Source organism: Magallana gigas, chromosome 6 (assembly GCF_963853765.1).
Source record: "Magallana gigas chromosome 6, xbMagGiga1.1, whole genome shotgun sequence".
Classification (NCBI taxonomy): Eukaryota; Metazoa; Mollusca; class Bivalvia; order Ostreida; family Ostreidae; genus Magallana; species Magallana gigas.
In genome coordinates this window covers 49784794-49806380 of record NC_088858.1, presented here as the reverse complement: position 1 = coordinate 49806380, position 21587 = coordinate 49784794, and the positions used below count along the sequence as shown (strand labels likewise).

General features: G+C 33.0%; 1 protein-coding gene across 1 annotated transcript; it reads left to right on the top strand.

The window, feature by feature from the left end:
* The first annotated feature begins 5 nt into the window (after window positions 1-5).
* Window positions 6-20088, top strand: LOC105326998 (fasciculation and elongation protein zeta-2). The gene is made up of 8 exons (XM_011427259.4): window positions 6-316; window positions 7220-7328; window positions 11803-11958; window positions 15907-16003; window positions 16551-16807; window positions 17078-17153; window positions 17345-17410; window positions 17837-20088. The coding sequence occupies exons 1-8, from the start codon at window positions 6-8 to the stop codon at window positions 17851-17853; spliced, it is 1089 nt and encodes a 362-aa protein (XP_011425561.1). The 3' UTR covers window positions 17854-20088.
* The last annotated feature ends 1499 nt before the right edge of the window (window positions 20089-21587 follow it).

Genomic DNA, 21587 nt, shown 5'->3' with positions numbered 1-21587 from the left:
CCAATATGGCGGAGCTTCAGTTTGAGGCACCGCTAGCCAAGTTTGAAAATGAGGAATGGAGTGAATACAGTGAATTTCAGGAAGCTGTAACAGTTGAAAATATTTTGAAAGACACTGAAACACTCCAAACAAGTGAATCAAATGAAAACGAGGACAGTGAACACTTTACAGAGCCTTATTCGGGATCTTTAGAAGATCTCGTGAACTCTTTCGACGAGAAGATAACGAAGTGTTTTTGCAATTTTGAGGAAAATGTTAATGACAAAATAGCCCCTGTGCAAATAAGATCACAAGAAGAGATCGTAAATGATTGTCAGTAAGTATATATATTCGAGTAACCTGTGTGTATTTACCGTGTTAGTTGGACAAGAGATAGATCATAGACCATGTATTGACAAGAGTAAAATCAATTAATAATGAGAAAAAAATCATTGTCCGAAAAGGATGGAATATAATAACTTAAAAAATGAATCAGTGGTAATACGGCTGTTTATATACGTCCCTGGTTATAGTAGAGTACCTGTTGATGCACACCAAGTCTATATGTGTATCATATTTGATGTTATAGAATATAGTGCACTTACTTGTAAATATCCATGCAGTTTTATAACATAGTTGAATGAAAACTTTATAATACAAACATTTCAAAGGGAAATGATAATGATTTATTGGTGTAACAGGAAGAGGAAACCAATGCCTCTATAACAGACTGGAATACTTTAACCCAAGAAAACAAGGTCCAGGGTCTAATGGACTACTACATTATCTTTATTTTTTGTGTTTTGAATTTTTGATGCAACGGAAGTTTGATATGATAGTTTGCTTAATCAAAGAAGTGAAAATGCTGTAATTCTTGACATTGAATATTTACATACAGAACATATAAAGAAGTAATATTACACTTTTGTATTACTGCCACCAGATCATTGCTGCATCAGCTTTTCCAGTCAATTGTTATCATGACTCAAAGGTTGGGATATTTGACACTTACATTCTTAGTCTAGAGAGAATCTTTATATATTAATATACTCTTAGACTAAAAATGTACAATCTAAGATTGTACATATACTTAACCAAGGAAAAAAGACTTCATCTTTAGGACCTCTCTAACTAAATACATAATTATACATATCATATGGTATAGAATCAAAAAAATTGTTGTCAAATGGTCATTGAGAGTCACTGTTCTCATCTGATGGCATGAAGTGATTACAGAGCTTTAAAAAAGCCTCTTTTTTTTAAATCTGCCCCCCCCCCCCTTGTATCATAGAATTTTCAAATGGGGACTCTACACAGGAATTAAATCTAAACACACTTCATTGCATAAGGTTACTGTTAGAAGACAAGTAAATTAACAAACACAGTAGTATAATATATCTAAAAAAGTTTTTGGTATTATCAAATATTTGCATTTATTTAGTGTGTTTGTAAAAAAAGTACCATGTACATGGTGCAAGTCAATGAAACTGTACTCTGCCCCAAGATATATATGCAGCACATTTTCTTATATATTATTTGATATGTATATTTCAGGGTTCAAACGATGTTTATTCATTAGTATGAAAAATCCTATGATTTCTCATTTGAAATTCTCCCTCTAGCTTGTCAGGGTTCAAAACACAGCTAAAAATAAAAAGTTTATGGGGATTTTGCATTGCAAATGACATGAAATGTACCCCAGATTATTACGTTAAAAAACTGCACAAGGTGTCTTACTGAATTGAATGCATGTATAGTATAACTGAATGAAGAAAAGATGTCAACATTGCTCATTACAAATCTCCATAAGTAAATTATTTATTTTGTTTTGTTCCTGTTCATTTCTGCAGGTTAAAAAAGATGACATGTCAATAAAGAAATCTTAGGTTTTGTTCCTTTCATCAATTACACTTGTTGAAAGATGTGTTGATTTTGTTTGAAATTGTTTAAAATTGACTTAAAAAATAACTTGGAACAAACAAACTATAGTGATTTTTTTTGTTATCCTCTCAATTACAAGTTTTTTGCATATACAGAACTGTAGCTGTACCATTTAGCTACCAAGCTAAATTTTCATGTAGTGTGACAGTTCTGCAGCTAATCTTTGTCTGAATTGAATTATGCTCATTAGGAGTTAATAACAAGATTTGCATAAACAGAATGGTAGTTGTGCCTCTACCAGTATCTGTAAAGCCAAATTTTCCAAATGGTTTTGGCATTAAAAAATGTTACTTTTTGTGAGGCATCCATCTATCTGTCAGTCTGTAAGCTTTCTACATTTTTAGCTCACCGAGACGAAGTCAAGGAGAGCTTATGCTATACCCTCGGCGTCGGCGTCGGCGGTGGCGTCGGCGTCGGCGTCGGCGTCCGGACCTGGTTAAAGTTTTTGTTGCAGGTCCTGTATCTAAGCTATTACTTGTCCTATCTTCACCAAACTTGCATGGATGATGCATCTGGACCTACTTATGGACTTGAAAGACTTGGATGCTGAATCTGGGTCCTAAATTTCAGATGCTGGAGGAGGTTAAGGTTGTTGGACCAGGTTAAAGTTTTTGTTGCAGGTGCCCTTTGATAGCAATATCTTAGTTACTACTGGTCCTAACTTCACCAAACTTGTATGGATGATGCGTCTTATGATACTGATGCACCTGACAAGCTTGAATGCTGAATCTGAGCTATAGGTTTCGGATGCTGGAAGAGGTTAAGGTTTTTAGAACTGGTTAAAGTTTTTGTTGCAGGTGCCCATCGATAGCAATATCTAAGTTACTACTGGTCCTAACTTCACCAAACTTGTATGGATGGTGCGTCTTATGATACTGATGCACCTGACAAGCTTGAATGCTGAATCTGAGCAATAGGTTTCGGATGCTGGAGGAGGTTAAGGTTTTAAGAGCTGGTTAAATAAAGTTTTTGAAACAGGTGCCCTCTGATGATGATATCTTGGTTATTACTTGTCCTTACTTCACCAGACTTCCATGGATGGTGTGTCTTATGATACTGATGCACCTGACAGGCTTGAATGCTGAGTCTGGTTTCGGATGCTGGATAAAGTTAAGTTTTTAGGAACAGGTCACATGTTTAATAGATGAGAGTACTATTTCAAACTTGCATAGTTGATTTAACTGTAATATGAATGAATCGCAGAGGTAGCTTCAGATGCAGAGCTTGATCTCCATTATCAAGGATGCTAAAAAATAAATCTTAGTTATTACAGGTCCTAACTTCACCAAACTTGAATGGATGGTGTGTCTTATGATACAGATGTACCTGTCAGGCATGGATGCTGATTCTGAGCCATAGGTTGCGGATGCTGGAGGAAGTTAAGGTTTTAATTGCTAGTGCCCTCTGATTATGATATCTTAGTTATTACTGGTCCAAACTTCACCAAACTTGCATGGATGATGCGTCTTATGATACCAATGCACCTGATGGGCTTGAATGCTGAATCTGAGCCATAGGTTTCGGATGCTGGATGAGGTTTAGTTTTTTGGAACAGGTCACATGTTTTATAGATGATAGCTTGCATAGTTGATTTAACTTTATTACAAATTAAATGCAGAGGTTGCTTCAGATGCAGAGCCTGATCTCCATTATCAAGGATGCTAAAGAAATCTCCTACCTCACTCAAACCAGCTCAATAGATAGATGTGTTTGTTGATAAATGATATAACATGATTCCTATGATATAGTATTGTTTGATATGATACAATATGAATATTATGTTATATTATAAAAAGTTATATGATAAGATATGATATTGTATCAATTTTTTTGATATTTTATGATATGATATTGTATCATGATATTGTTATGTATAGTATTGTATATTATGATACAATATTGTATAATATTATATTGTATTTTTAATTTATTATTTTATCACATGATACAATTACATAAGATATTGCAAAATATAATATTGTATCCTATGATACAATATTATATATTCTATAATATTGTATCATACAATATTGTATATTATCACATAATATTGTATCATTTGATAAGATACAATGTTGGAATCAAATTATATTGTATTATATGATATAATATCATATAATGTATCAAATATGTTTCAGTGTCATTCAATACAATATCATACTATATTATACAATATAATATCATGTTTCAATGTTATGATGTATTATGTAATATGATATTGTAATATAATACTATATCGTATTATATTTTATGATATTGTATTATGTGATCAAATACAATAAGGTATAACACAATACAATGTCATATCATAAGTTACAATATCATATCTCATTATTGTTTATTACGGTATTTTATTGTATTATATGATATATATTATAAATTTGACATGATGCAATATTTCATTTTATATCATTGTATTGATTAACATATGAACATATGATTATCATAAAAAATTTTATCAGATGATATACGATATTTTGTCAAAACAGAATCCATGAATATCCAAGATCATAAAGTATGATTTTCATATAAAATGATAAAGGTGGTCTTATGAAGGTGATGTCTCATAAGGGTGATGCTCCGTCTCGGTGAGCTTAGTAATCCATGATTACCTATGTTTTACTTCTCTAGAACCACCAAGCCAATTTCAACTAAACTTGGCGCAAAGCATTCTTCAGTGAAGGGAATTCAGATGTGTTAAAATGAAGAGGCCATGCCCTTTTTCAAGGGGAGATAATTAAGGATTAATCAAAATTTGTTGGTTTTTTTTTCTTCATATAAATCTTCTTCTCAAAAACAATTTGGCCACAAAATCTGAACCTTGTGTGAAAGCATCCTCAGGTAGTGAAGATTGAAGTTTGTTCAAATCATGATCCCAGTGGTCAGAATGGGACCATAATGGGGTGGGGGTTGAATTTTAACAAAGGAATATATAGAGAAAAATGTTTAAAAATCTTCTCAAAACCATTTTGCCAGAAAAGCTTTAACTTGTGTGGAATCATCCTCAGGTAGTGAAGATTCAAGTTTGTTCAAATCATGATCTCTTGTGGTAATGCTTCAACAATTATATATTTTTTCTTATATATAATAATTTGAACATTCAGCAATGATTTTATTTGTCTCTGGCTCCCAATGTTATAACAAAGGGTGCAATGTTTACAGAAAAAAGATAATAAATACATGAAGTAACAACAGGCAGCATCGTCATGCTACCCCGACACAGAGTAACAGATGATTCACAGAAATCAATACACTGAGTCACAGCTCTAAAGCACCTCTTATTCCACCTTCAGGTCCTACTACTTCCAAAGTTTTCCTATTTCAGTTAAATAAAAAATATTAATTAAGTGTACAGTGGGTTGTAGGGTTTGGCATGTTAACCCAGTAGCCAAAGATAGTAGAATAGAGTTCTATTATTGGTGACAGACTGACTGGTTCTTACTGTCTGAATTTCTCTGTTGATTGATCAATGCGTACTCAGAGTAAGGCTCGCAAATCTGGAACGGAGGGAAAATGCTGACTAAAATGGTATTGATTTAGCATGCAAACATAATGAGAGCGATCAACAGATATGATATTGGAAAAGTCTTTAGCTATTATTTGACTTATTACTGTAAGGTACATTATGTGGTACATGTAAATGCTCTTATATACTTAATAGTCATTTGAAATGTACATGGATAAATACTTGTAGAACAATATGACTGCGACTTTGATTCTTCAAAAGTTAATAATCATATTATTATACACAACAATTTTGTATATAGGTATTCTCTTGCACCTGTCAAGTTCTTGGTTCCTTGTCTGGAAGAGTAAGGGTTTCTCTTTTACAGTAAAAGCTGTGTAACCGACTGAGTTAATTGTGGGATGTGGGTTTTTTAATGGCTTATGGCGCATGACTAACTGTTCAATATCAATTGTATGCATTCTCATGAATAAGGTAGTGAACTTGTGAAAATTTTATTGGTTTTGCTTTTTTTTCTTTGATTTATGTACATGTGTCTGAATTAGATCATATTGTACTATATAAGGTATCGTAAGTTTTCTTTTTTAAAATACTATAATTGTTTCGTGTTGCACTATTGGGAAAATACTCTTGTTTCAGTTGTGGGTTGGGTACAGAATTATGAATTGATCAGCATCTGTTGAGGTATTTGTCAGTATAACAGGAAGCCTTTATTATGTACACAGAAACAATCAATACTATCCCCAGAATCTAGAGAATTTAAGCCTGTCCTAGACAATGAAAAAATATTAGCTTGAGGGAGAGAAAGGAAGCAAGCCAATGCAAAGGATGGACATTTTGAACATTTATATTAAATCAAACTTAGTTTATAGACCTGCTTCACCTAAATGAACATTTGTAGTTAATAGACACACATGTCTGCAGTTCAGCTGATAAAAGTTCTTTGTGTTTTTTGTATAATGCTGGTGTTATTTTTTTTATAAACATATCTTTTTCTTTTGTTTGGAGAGGTGAATACATTTCACAGAATGTTAGGAGAGGGGAAATCCCAGCACAGACTCTGTCTCCCATGTGTCACACTGTTTATCTAAGTTAGATATGTCACCTGATTGTGTAGAAATACAACAGCTGTGACATTCCTCCAGGCTACCTGCCCACAACCTGGTGGTTTATTTAACATCAGAATAAATCTTCAACATCGCTTGCACTGTCAATACTCAGCTGAATTTCAAATATTTTGTTAATTTATCTTTATTACCGGTATATTATGAACCGGCCACCACCTGTTACTTTTGCCAACCTGGTGTCGTATCTCGATGCTGAAGTCAACTGATGTACCAAGAATTACTTTTAATACTGAACAGACAGACTGACGAGAGAGATCAAAATCATACATACATGCATTGTAATGTATATAACCTAGTCCCTGTCATGGTATCCTATATAAATGCTGTATTTATGAGGGTTTTGGCAAAACTGCTTTGAATTGGTGTAATATCTAGTTTACCGTATATATTTGGCAATTCTGGTATGCTTTTTTTTCACTCATAATAAGTGGCAATTCTACTTTGTGTTTTATAATGAGTGATACAAAAATGGTCATAAAAAATTACAAATATTACTCAAACTGTATACCAGTAAATTGTATATGTTATCTTGTTTTTAAACAATGTATACAGTTTGAAATCAATATACTAGATTATGATTTTATTTGTTTTAATTAATAGTTAGTCCATTCCCTTTCCAAATCACATTTCACAAAGAAAGATACAATTAATGAAGAAAATTTTATTTATTGCACTGTAAATCTAAAATCTACAAATGTCTTTTCAGAGTGTGGTGGACCATAACAGGAAATTTCGGTAACATTCTGCCCATTGATTGGTCCAAGAGCTATGCAAGGCAACTCCAATCCAAAGTGCTAAACCTCAAAGAGAACCAGGTAACTACATGTACTGGGTACAGTATGGGCATCATTTATTCATTTATCAGCAACCAAACCATCCGTTTATAGTTTATACACCTCTATATGTAATAGCCTATCAACTGATACATACCGTAAACATTGAAGTCCCATATTTGTAATGAAACTTTAATTTGTGAATGTTTTATGCATCTGTAGAGTCCAAATTATCCCAAAACAAACACTTTGCATGTATTACCAAGGGACCAGGGTTTTTTTCGTGGACTGCCAGGTTTTTTGGCAGCTTGTGAAAAAGATTTCATTGATTCTTTGTATCAAGTTGACATATGAATAAAGATCAAATTTAAAATTCAATGGGGATGTAAATTCATGGATGAGGGGTACCTACAACATAAGAAAAATTGAGTAACCACAAAAATGATTCTAGAGAAATTGTTGGTTAAGTAAATGTATTACATGCCAAATTACAAAGATGCATGCACTAAGAGACATACAGTAAAACTTGGTTATAGCGAAGTCCTAGGGACCAATTGATTTTCGTTATATCCATAATTCGTTATATCCGTATAACAAATTCGTAAAAATAACTATAGCGAATTCACTATATACAGGTAAATATCGGTATCTCGAACATGGGATATCTCGAATACCCCGGTTATGTCGAAGTCGGCCGCCGGTCCCGGCCGTTTTCCCTATATATATGATTTAAAAAACTACTGATATCTCGAATACGGTTATCTCGAATACCCCGCTTATGTCGAAGTATGTTTACGGTCCCAATAACAAATTTTACCTGGGTTATCTCGAAGTGAAGTCAATTTTCTGGTCTGCTAATCGCACCCCGCATGTAGTGTCCTTGTTATTCTCGCCCACGGCAATTCACACCTTTTCTCAAGACTGATAGTCTATTAACTCCACGCTTAGCCAGTGCAGCTATCGATGACACGGTAATTGTTATAACAGCTTGGGTATATACTCCGGTGATTGATAAAACAAACAAGTTCACAGCTCCCAAATGTAAGCACCCCTAACATTACCGATAATATGAATAATGATGCACACTACTTATAAAGCAAACAAGTTCACGGTCACTCAATTACCAAATAGCGCAGTGATTTGACAATAGTGTGAACGTGATTTATTTATATTCTGAAAAGTTGTATACATGTACATTATGCTTGTATGTTTGATTAACTGTTATTTAAAATAATTGTAACGTTTCATATAAATTCTTAAATAAGTGTATATGTGCAATGTCTATAAATGTCTATAAATAAAACATCGTTTCAATATTCCGTCTTTTTTTTTTCGTTCATACCGGTTCTCAAATTATAGTGCATATAAGGACTTCCTGTGTTAACATGTCAGGACAAAAACAAAAATATCTCGAACACCCGGATATCTCGAAGTTTTTCCGTGGTCCCCCGAACTTCGAGATATCGATATTTAACTGTAAATGTTTTCTTTCACCAGACTATAATTTTTTCTAATTGAGGATTAGAATAAAAATATATTACTTTGATACCTATAATGATCGGATTGTGAATTGAAAAATTATTATGAAAATAAATTTATTCAAACTTTTATGTTAAATAGTAGTGCAAACTTCATTAAAATGTAAAGGAATTCGTTATAAAAGTCTTAAATTTCGTTATTATTAACTTCTACGGGACTCAAAATCAGTTTGCTATATCTGTAAAATTTTAATTCATTATATCCAAATTCGTTATAACCATAAAACTTTGCGAAGGTTTGTTAAGAATTTTACTGGGGACTCCAAATAACTTCGTTTCATCCGAGAATTCGCTTTATCCTTGTTCATACAAAACGAGTTTTACTGTACAGTAACAAATGTACTTAGAATATACCGGTATGTGATGTAAAAGTGCTGTTGATGCACAGGACTAGAATAATGTGTCCCTTTGGTGATTTTAAAACAGGAGGTATGGGACAGTTAATTGTGATAAATTGCCATTGTAAAACACCCCACAAAACATATCATAGTAGTTTAAAAAATTGATACGGCTTAATGACATAAACTGAGCAGTTTTTATAACTGGTGGGAGAGAAGCATTGGAGATTCTATTGAGATGTTTCTGCCATTGAGTGATTAATTAGTGTTAATATTGACTAGGGATGGCGTAGATTTACTGGTTAGATGTCATGATTACTTGGTTAATAAAATGTAACCAGTTAAAAAAAATTGAATTATATTTCACAAAAAAATGATTTTAAAAATTAAAAATTTTAAAAATAAATAACCTTAAAATGAAATAGATGAGCCTGCATGACCCGAAGTATTACAATTTTTATCATTTGTAAATTCTCTACCAGATCTTGATAATAATGAAATCTAATGCATAGTGTTATATTATTTGTTTTGATAAAACTTTACCGACCATAGCTAACATAATTTTAAAATTACTAGTCTACCATAAAAAATGTTTTCTAAATGTTTCATTCACGTTGGGTAAAAATGACATGACATGAGAGGTTCAAAAGAAATATTTAGATGAACAAAAAAGATAATTTTTTCATCTTTTTCAGTACTGGACCTGTTACATGTAGTTGAATATACCAGTACTTAAAACCATAGATCAACCAAAATCAACAATAATAACAAAAAATATTAAGCCAGACCCTAAAAAATTTAATTTTAGTGCTTATGAATTTTATTCAAATTTTCTTTCCATTTTTTTTATTTTCTGGTATGTTAATTGTTAAAATCAAAGCTATAGGTTTTCAAATACTTGATGTTTCTCTTTAGATAAAAGATAAATGCTCAAAATTGAAAAGATGCTGTGGTAATTCAGATGTGGTGTATATAAAAGCTGCCTTCAGTACGAACAGACTGTGCTGATGTTTGGTGCTTCCTTCAAGCTTTTAATTATTAAAGGTTCTGCTACAATTTCTTTTCTTTTATCACCTGGCTTATCAGAGAACATTGAAAACATCATGAAGGCTCAGTACTGGGTACATGTATTAAGTTAGTTTGCTGGTTTGCTGCTATCTTAGTAGTAAATTTGGCGGTGAAAGCCTACCATGTTTTGATATTTAAAAACACAAAAAATCATTTTCAGTGGTAGAAAATGGAATATTAATTAAAGCTTATATGTTATCTGACCAAATATCTATTTTCATGTGATCAAAGACTTTAACTTTAATAAAGATGATATACCGGTAGCTTTCTCACATGTTGGAAAATATGTCAAGGAAAAATAGTGTTCTTAGAAGTAACATTCCATATTTTGTCCTTTTTGTTAATGTGTTGGCACACTGTGGAAACATTTGAATCAATATTTATCAACATATCATCAAGAACATTTTGAGCAAGAGTACAACTTGCAAAGCATTGTTACTATTATTTTTAAAACATCAAAATTAAGAAAGGATAGTTGTTGGATTTATACCTTCTAATATGGCTATATTTCATATACTTTTATGGTATATATGTCAGAGATATATGATTAGTTTAGTTAAAAAATGACAATAATCTTGAAAAAAGCTTATTCTAGGATATTGAATGTGATTAGGCACAGGCATCATTTTTAGTTCATAGACGTTTTCTGGGTTTATGACAGAAAAAATCCATCTTTAACGTTTGCCCAGCAATCATCGTACTTCCTGTAGGCCATTGGATACTGTGATTACAAGTACCCAGCGATTTAGCTTCATAAATATGTAGAGGGAGATTAAGCTAGAAATAATTAGCAATGACTAATACAACAGCAGCTTCTGTCTGATTTAGACTCCATGCTAAGCAAACCTTGTGTGGAGTGCTTCTCAGGAACATGTACTTATTTGAACAATAAAATGCTTTCTTTGGTAATTCATGCGGGATATGAAGGTAGTGACACTGCAAAAAAAAAATACATAACCCACATGAATCATAAAAGAAAGCTTTTGAAATTAAAATACCAAGAAAAAGAGATGCCTCCCTATTTTAATTGAATTTTTTTTAAAAGGTCAATATCTAGGGTATTTGGCAAAGAAACTGTTTAACGATACATGCCTTGTTCATGGAAACATGACCTCGTATCAGTATCATATGCAATACAAGTATATTTCTAAACACAAAAGCCATTCTTGTTTCCTGATCTAAATTATGAAAGAAAAATGTATTGATTCAGATTAACTTTAACATTGTAGTGTATATTGTCTGCAGAGAGAGTGTATTCACCATCCCATTTTTTATCTCTGAAAGTGAAATTGTTTCCTACAATGTCTGATGGTTTCCTTTTCACCTAGTGTTCTATCAATCAGTCCCTCTAGGATTGAACATTACGGCTTTGCTGCATGTTTTCTTGCAATTACAAGACAATTATCCTTTGTTCAAGTCATCAATTCAGGAAGATTTATTTGAAATGTTATGTAATTACAGATCTTTTCTGTATACATGTACTATGTCTTCAAAGTGGATTTGTCTCATTCTGAATCTCCTGTTGGTTGTCGTCCATTTTGTTGCTCACTGTTTGAATGTGTGATGTTTCAGGTTCCAGAGTCCCCTAACCTTGACCTGTCAGATGATGAGGAGCTGAGTCAGCAATTTGACATGCACTCCCTGATTGTGTCCAGTCTCCAGTCCCATGACGCAGACCATGTTGCAACAGCAGATGAGGTCATTAGCGAAATAGAGACCATGATGCAGGTAATGAATTTCATGTCAGTGAGATAGAGAGCAGGATGCAGTAATAGAGAGAGAGAGAGAGAGAGAGAGAGAGAGAGAGAGAGAGAGAGAGAGAGAGAGAGAGAGAGAGAGAGAGAGAGAGAGAGCAGGATGCAATATCAGTGAGATAGAGAGCAGGATGCAACATCAGTGAAATAAAGAGCAGGATGCAATAATAGTGAGATAGAGAGCAGGATCCAACATCGGTGAGATAGAGAGCAGGATGCAACGTCAGTGAGATAGAGAGCAGGATGCAACATCAGTGAGATAAAGAGCAGGATGCAACTTCTGTGAGATAAACAACAGAATGCAACATCTCTAAGATAGAGAGCACAGGATGAAACATCAGTGAGACAGAGAGCAGGATGCAACATCAGTGAGATAGAGAGCAGGATGTAGGTAATTAGTGTAAAATCAGTGAGATTTCAGTTGATAAGTTTAATATCAGTGAAATAGAGAGTATGATACAGATTATTATTGTTATATCACTGAGATAACAATAGGATGCAGGTAGCTAGTGTAATATCAATGAGATTCAGGTAGTTTGTGTAACATCGGTGAAAAAGAGAGCATGATGAGAGGAGTGGAAAATCAGTGAGATAAAGAGCATGATTCAGGTACGGTAACTGGTGTACAGTATATCAGTAAGACAAAGAGCATGATTCATGTAATATCAGTGAGATGGAGAGCATGTTGTGAGTAATGAGTGTTACATCAGTAAGGTATGGAGCAAGTAGTAAGTAATGAGTGAAATATCGGTGAGACAGACAGCATGTTGTAAGTAATGAGTGTTATATCAGTGAGATAAAGAGCATGTTGTTAGTAATAAGTGTAATATCAGTGAGATAGAGAGCATGTTGTAAGTAATGAGTGAAATATCAGTGAGATAGTAAGCGTGTAGTAAGTCATGAGTGTAATATCAGTGAGATAGAGCGTATTTTGTAAATAATTTAATTCTGGTTGTAACCCGGCATTGGATTGGATAGAAAAATTTAGTTAAATTTGTATAACCTGGTTTGCAGGTCACAAGACATGTCACAATGCACCAACGTAAAAAACGTACTAATCTGCTCGACGTTACCTTCGAATTTTGAACAGATTAATATCATATTTAAAATTAAAATGGACTCAATTTGTATAAGGAATTAACTCAATATCTACCCAAGTTATATTTGTATAACTGGGTTGGAGCAATTTACGCTTTGCAGATTATTCTATTCAATTCATTTTATTGACAATTACCATGTCGGCATACAGTCATGAATATGAGTTACATAAAACAAAGACATTAAACATAGCATGCAAAAGTTAAACATTATAACTAATAAATCTATAAAGCGTACATTGCCCCATCCCAGGTTATACTTGTATAACTTGGGTAGACATTAAGTTCATTTCTTAAATAATGAGTATAATATCAGTGAAATAGAGAGCATTTTGTAAGTAATGAGTGCAGTATCAGTGAGATGGAGAGTATTTTGTAAAGAATGAGTGTAATATCAGTGAGATAGAGAGCATGTTAGTGAGACAGAGAACATGTTGTAAGTAATGAGTGCAGTATCAGTGAGATAGAGAGCATGTTATAAATAATGAGTGTAATATCAGTGAGACAGAGAACATAATGAAAGTAATGAGTGTAATATCAGTGAGATAGAGAGCATTTAGTAAGTAACGGGTGTAATATCAGTGAGATAGAGAGCATGTTTTAAGTAATGAGTGTAATATCAGTGAGATAGAGAGCATGTTATAAGTAATGAGTGTAATATCAGTGATATAGAGAGCATTTTGTAAGTAATTGGTGTAATATCCTTGAGTTAGAGAGCATGTTTAAAGTAATGAGTGTAATATCAGTGAGATAGAGGGCATTTGTAAGTAATGAGTGTAATATCAGTGAGATAGAGAGCTTGTTATAAGTAATGAGTGTAATATCAGTGAGATACAAAGCGTGTAATAAGTAATGAGTGTAATATCAGTGAGATAGAGAGCTTGTTTTAAGTAATGAGTGTAATATCAGTGAGATAGAGAGCTTGTTTTAAGTAATGAGTGTAATATTATTGAGATAGAGAGCTTGTTATAAGTAATGAGTGTAATATCAGTGAGATAGAGAGCAAGTAGTAAGTAATGAGTGTAATATTAGTGAGATAGAGAGCTTGTTATAAGTAATGAGTGTAATATCAGTGAGATAGAGAGCAAGTAGTAAGTAATGGGTGTAATATCAGTGAGATAAAGAGCGTGTAGTAAGTAATGGGTGTAATATTAGTGAGATAGAGAGCATAATGAAAGTAATGAGTGTAATATCAGTGAGATAGAGAGCATGTAGTAAGTAATGGGTGTAATATCAGTGAGATAGAGAGCATGTTTTAAGTAATGAGTGTAATATCAGTGAGATAGAGAGCATTTTGTAAGTAATTGGTGTAATATCCTTGAGATAGAGAGCATGTTTAAAGTAATGAGTGTAATATCAGTGAGATAGAGGGCATTTGTAAGTAATGAGTGTAATATCAGTGAGATAGAGAGCATGTTATAAGTAAAGAGTGTAATATCAGTGAGATAGAAAGCGTGTAGTAAGTAATGAGTGTAATATCAGTGAGATAGAGAGCTTGTTTTAAGTAATGAGTGTAATATCAGTGAGATAGAGAGCAAGTAGTAAGTAATGAGTGTAATATTAGTGAGATAGAGAGCTTTTTGTAAGTAATGAGTGTAATATCAGTGAGATAGATAGCAAGTAGTAAGTAATGAGTGTAATATTAGTGAGATAGAGAGCTTGTTATAAGTAATGAGTGTAATATCAGTGAGATAGAGAGCAAGTAGTAAGTAATGGGTGTAATATCAGTGAGATAAAGAGCGTGTAGTAAGTAATGGGTGTAATATTAGTGAGATAGAGAGCATAATGAAAGTAATGAGTGTAATATCAGTGAGATAGAGAGCATGTAGTAAGTAATGGGTGTAATATCAGTGAGATAGAGAGCTTGTTATAAGTAATGAGTGTAATATTAGTGAGATAGAGAGCTTGTTATAAGTAATGAGTGTAATATCAGTGAGATAGAGAGCAAGTAGTAAGTAATGGGTGTAATATCAGTGAGATAAAGAGCGTGTAGTAAGTAATGGGTGTAATATTAGTGAGATAGAGAGCATAATGAAAGTAATGAGTGTAATATCAGTGAGATAAAGAGCAAGTAGTAAGTAAACCAATTTTTATTTGCGGCGACTTTATTTTGCGCTGAACTGCTGATAGACTGGTTCGTGGTGACTAATGTTCGTGACCAAGCCTTATCCAGACCTGTATTGTTATAAAAACATTAGACAAAGGATTGGTTTGCGGCGAGAAATATTCGCAACAACAATGCTCTTGCTTACCTCGCGAAAATTTCTGGTACGCGAATAAAAGTTGGTTTACAGGATATGTCAGTAAGTTATGAATGTTATACTTTAATTGTATTAAATGTATACCTAAATTTCATGTACACTCAAGTTCATTGATATATTATTATTGATATATATATACGTATCTGTTTACCTCATTTTTCCCTTTGCACATGCCTTTTATTGTTATAATGTTCATTACATACGAGTACATTGTATAAATGTGATGAAAACATTTTATGTTAGTATTCCATGTATAAATCGGTAAAATATCGAGTGTGTACATGTATACTTGAGAGTTCAAGTACAAGCACATTCTGTGTGATCAAAATGATGTTAATTTTGTTATTACCTTACCAAAAGGCACTAGTTACATGTACATACAAATCTTTAATAGAGTTTTTTCATGGAACTTTTATCTTTGTCACATCATCATCAAACACAAACAGATTGAAGTACAGTCATTGATTATGAAAAACAAACTCTGGAATTTTATCAGTGAATAGACATAATTATAGACTGTGTGTTGTGTAGATCTTTTGATCTGTTAATGTTATACTGTTGCAGGAACATGGAACCCAGGAGTACACTCAAGATGATCTTGAGCATGAAATGGCCTTGGAAAAGGAGAAACTTCCGCAGATTCCCACCTATACTGAGACAGGTACTATATCTGGGATCACGTCCTTGTGTTTTAATTCTATGGGTTATATTGTCAGTATATTTAACATTCAGAATTTTGCTGTTGGACTAATAGTAAGATCTGTAAGCAGATATCGGACATTTTTTCATGTATTGAGGAGATTATTATTTGTATTATGTGTGTACTTGCTTAAAAAGAAGATTTATAATTGGTTAAGGTATTGAATAGTGGTAGTTGTTTTGGTTTTCTGTATTAGAAATTAAGATGCTATATCCAATTGGAACTATGGCCATGAAGATGAAGAAAATTACAGGTACTGTAGGAAATGTTAAGGGGAAAAAGTATTGCCATTGTCCTCAAGCCATTTTGTTTTGTAGTCCTTGACATATCTTTAATTAGAATTGATTTTTATGGCTTTTTGTTTGATAAATACTAAAGAGTGCACAGTGTTTAGTTTAGGTAAATAGAAAGCTATTTCCATGTACAATTTGATAGAGAAGAAATACTTTCTAATTTTTTAATGAATGAGATTTGAGACGAAATGTTGAATTTAATAAATATTCCTCAGATCTGAAGGGGATGAACTGTACACAGCTGAATGAAGTTCTGAATGAGTACGAGGTGATCATCAAGGAACTGTCTGAGGTCCTGATCCGAGAACTCGCGCTCAGAGACGAACTCGAGTATGACAAAGAGCTCAAGAACCAGTTCATCTCTCTGCTGCTGACCATACAGAAGCGTCGCCGCGATGGAAACTTGGACAAGAAGAAGAAAAAAACCAAAAGTGTTAATAATAACATGAACAGCCCAGAAGGCCAAAGCACAGTAAGTGAAGTTTACTGTGGTTAATTGATATGATTAACATTGAGTGTGTTATTGTAACAATGGAAATACCGGTAAATATCCAAATTGTCAGATGATTTGAATGTTGTTTGATTTCTACGTTATGTAAGGGATTTTCTTGAAGAAGGCTATGGCATTTGTTGATTTTAAAATGTTTACTGTAAAACAGATTGCAGTAAAATTAAAATAGATCTAAAAATGGTAAATGACATGTTATTGAAGTTCTTTTACAACGTTATGTTTATATTGTAGTTCTTGACGACTGTAATTCCATACCATGCTACTGATGGTCCACCAACATCAGAACAACTACAGATCTACATCAAAAGTAAGTTCCCACTCAAGGTTACAAGTATATTCATCAAGTGGTCATAAAAGGGATAATTTTTACATGTACCTACATGTAAATTTGTTACATGACATAAAAATTCAATGAGTTTGATAGATACATTTTTGATTTACTTTTGATTGATAATAAAGTTGTTGGTGTAGCATAAGCTGATTTTGTTGTTTTAACAGTTTTACAGGCCATCAATGAGGATAGCTCGACTGTCCCTGGTCTTCTGACAGACTATATCCTGAAAGGTAATGTTAGGTTCATGGAAATACTGCACTTCATTGAATATTTGTTGCTATAGATAAAACTTATTGTTTGTCTTGTTTTCAAAGAACAAATCATTTCCTAAACTACATGTAACTTCTAGTATTCCATTGTTATAACATTGTTAGTGTAACATCACTAAATACTGGCTTAAGGGGAATGAATATGATTTAAGCTGAAAATATGTTGTTATATTTTTCCAATTTTTGCAATGCTTAATTCAGCTGTAATTGTAAATACAAGTTTTAACTGCTGGCCACCAATATAAGGCCAAAATACACAGACCAAATTGCTTTGTTAGGTGGACAATGTCATCAAAAATGAAGAAAAACAATTTTAAAATTTTACAGATCATATCTTGGTCAATCTCCTTTAAATCTTTACCATTTTTGTCTGTTTTTCCTCAATAGTGCTGTGTCCCACCTGAATCCAGTGTACAGCAGAATCCTGTTTTCTTTGTGTTTTTTACCTGCTGGATGCCAACGCTTGTTGAAACAGTGGAGACAACAGGAGTATTTCATGCTGCTTAATGGCCTAGTTTGGTTTCCATGACAACCAATTTATGTACTTACTTAATGGACTTATTTCTTTTTTATTTTATGCTGTGCAATAGAATTCAATCATATGTTTTACATGTTTACTAAAGAATTAGATGATTTCTAAAAGAATGAGTAAAACCACCAAAGATATTATTTAAAAATCATCCATATTCATGTATTACAAGTTTTAGGTGCTGTCATTCCATTTTGTTTGCCAATCAAATTTATACTCCCACCAGAATTTTTAAGTCTGGAATCCTTATTTGATGGCAAGGACTTAAATTTTGCCAATGATAACTCATCAGAGAACAGCTGTAAAAATTAGAGTCCCAGATAGACTGTCATTGCAGTATTGTACATGTAGGTGTGAACTAATTAGACAGTATTATGTTGATATAGATCAAAGACAGTGTCTACTTCTTGTATTGGTATGGCTTGGTCATTTGCTACCACCTCATTTATTATTCAAGTTTAGGGTTCGGTCTTGCAAGATTTAGAATCAGGATTGTGTCATAGTGATAGGAACTGTCTCATGAAAAAAATGGATAAATGTCTGCTTTGTCTGTGTAAAGAGCATGATGGGGTGCCATTGTATTAATACTAAACCAAGCATATTGTTATTAATATATACTTTTATTGTTTTATTATTTTGATGATTTTATTTTTATTTTATTATATTTTTATTACCACAGTGAAGAATATTCATTGATCAACAGTTAGCCAAATAATGAACAAGAAGTCTTAAGCTCTTTTAATCTGTACCATATTCACTTAATCCTAACTATAAGCTCTTTTAATCTGTACCATATTTACTTAATCTCAACTAAATTCCCTGCGAGATTTTGATTCAATACTAGTGCATCAACTGTAATTAACTTGTGATTGATTGAATACCTCATAAAGAGAAATCAGCACTGAATCAATTCTGGTAAAGAAACAAAATTAAATACACAAGCATTGACCAATCTCTCTCTTAAATACAATTCAGTGGTACTTAATTGTATCTTGAACCCAGAAATTTGTTGGAATTCCCAATTCCTCTTTCTTATTTACTTTAATCACTATATTTTGATACCTTTGGTATCTCAAAGTTTAACTCCCCTCAGACCTTAGTAAGAGACAATGATTGTGATATAATTATAATACTTTTGAAATCCATATGAGGATTATACATGTAGTTGAATTAAGTTTTAAAGATAAGATAGAAGTTATGGTAGTTTAGATATATGTTGTATATGGTTGTTTTACTACTACACCATGAAAGGGGAACAAACCCTATTGTACAAAAATCACCCAATACTGTAAATGCACAAATGTGCTGAAAGTATGTATATATATGTACAGTGTATGTGAAGTTAAAAGTACCCTCTATCCACATTTTTCAACTCATTCCACAGACATCAGTGCTCTCTGAGCTATGTGCTGTGTGTAATCCTTTTAGTCACAGGTATTGTTTGTGTAAGTGTTGTTACAATGTGTCCATTTTATATCCAATATTGTTAATACACTCTGAAATGTTCTAGTCAACACATCAGTATAGTATGTAGGTATGTATTTAACATATGTATTTCTGTGTACAGGAAACATTTTATATATTATGTATATGGTACAAATTCTGGTCTATAGGGTTTTCGTGTGTGATGTACATGAATATATATATATACTTTTCTTGCGGTAAAAATATTGTACTAAGACTAAAGTGTGTGTTCTACTAAGCTTCATTTCTGGCAAGGCCTCACTGGAGTTCTTAAAATTTCTAACAGATATTGACAGTGATTACTGCATAAACTGTATCATATTCCAACAAATTGCCCCTTATGAAGGACTATGTGAGAGATATCTTCACTGAAATAACAGCTTTATAAATGCTCCTGTAGTATTAGTGAGACGAGTGTCCTGCAACTACTGATAGTTCACATGATCATGATGTACCAGTAAAAGCTATACCACGCCTCATCATGTCTGTAATGGTAGATACATTGAATTATTTGTTAGTGAAATGCTGGTTGTTTACATGTTTAGCTGTGATCCTTGTTGTATTTAATATACCAATGTATACTCAAGTTTGCTGTAAATGCAGGTGTACATTAATTATAAATAAACTGCCTCTTTACAAAAATACTTGTTCTGTTTACAATTATTTTTTGCGATATTTTCTTAAAATGGAAAAAAATTCCTATTGGCACAATCATGAAATTAAACTTCTTTACATTCATAACTGCCCTTTAATAACAAAATGGAAGGTGAAAACCTGATTTCAACATAGCATTACAGGGAAATAATTTGAATTGAAGGGGCTAAAGTCACAACTCAAAATTTTGATTGAAGTCACATTTACATCTTTCTAATATTTAAGCCATTGATTAAGGTCATCAAGTCACCAAATTCCATCCTCACAATGTCAGGGGTCCTGAGTTCACCCGTGGCCGTGGACTCAGGACCCCCCACATTGTAAGGATGACCAAATTCAAGTTGATGTAAATGCAACTGTCAAGGTACAGGCTCTTGAGTAGTGCCAATATGGCCACAGTAAAAACAAGACATCTGTAAGCCAATGCTCACTAGTGATACCCCTGCTTTGAAGTGAATCGGAGTGTACCCCCTTCTCCTTCAAGGCGGGGGTATAACGTTCAACTTTCAGTCATGGAAGGTAAACTAAAATGCAAACTGTGGTTTCATTAATATTCAAGGGTATCAATTTCGTGTTTCAAGGATATGTAAATTCGTGGCCAATGACCCCATCAATACAAAATGTTAATAGAAATTGCATTTCAATGAACATTTAATTTTGTGGATCAACTTAAAAACGAAATCCATGAAAATTGGTATTCAACGAATATTGATGAAACCACAGTAATTGTTATTATGTTCATAAGGTCCCATTATTCAATTATATGTCGCAATAGCACATAGTAAATGCATTGGAGGATTAGACTGTAACTTTAATCACAAAAGTGTGTCAAGGCTATTAAATCTTACATTCTCAGGTATAACATTTATTAAAGTGACCATTAAGTCTGCAGGTCTCTATTTTACCAGAAGTTTACAGATTTTGGCTCCTGGAGCTTGTGTTAACTGAGATTTGACTCTTGCCCCAACCCCCTTTTTTCATAAATTGATGTTTTACAACATCAAATACTTTGGAATCATCATTGTTCGTGCTTAACCCTTGCCCAAAAATTTACATTCCTACCAAAGTATATACATTGTACCAGCATTTGTTCCATATTAATTAAAATTATCCCAATTAAAACCATCAATGAAATTATGTCTCCAAATACCAGAGAAATTTTGGCTACCCACGAACATTGACCCCCACTAATAAAAATAATTCCACAGTAAGCAGGTTTTTCAGTCAGATAATTAGGACTCCAAAATGAAGCTTAAAATGCAAACATGACACTCCCCACGTTCATCGTGGGCTACAGTACTCAGGTGTTTTAATCATTAACGTTTTGGATATTTGGAATGTACAATGTTCACCTTCTTTCATTCTACTTTTGGTATTTTACATCCTTGTACTGCAAAGGTTTGTTGTATGTCATTTTAATTCATCTGGAGAGCTCAATTTGTCCATGATCAAATAAGAAATTATTCAAGTTTCACTCTTTATAGCATATAT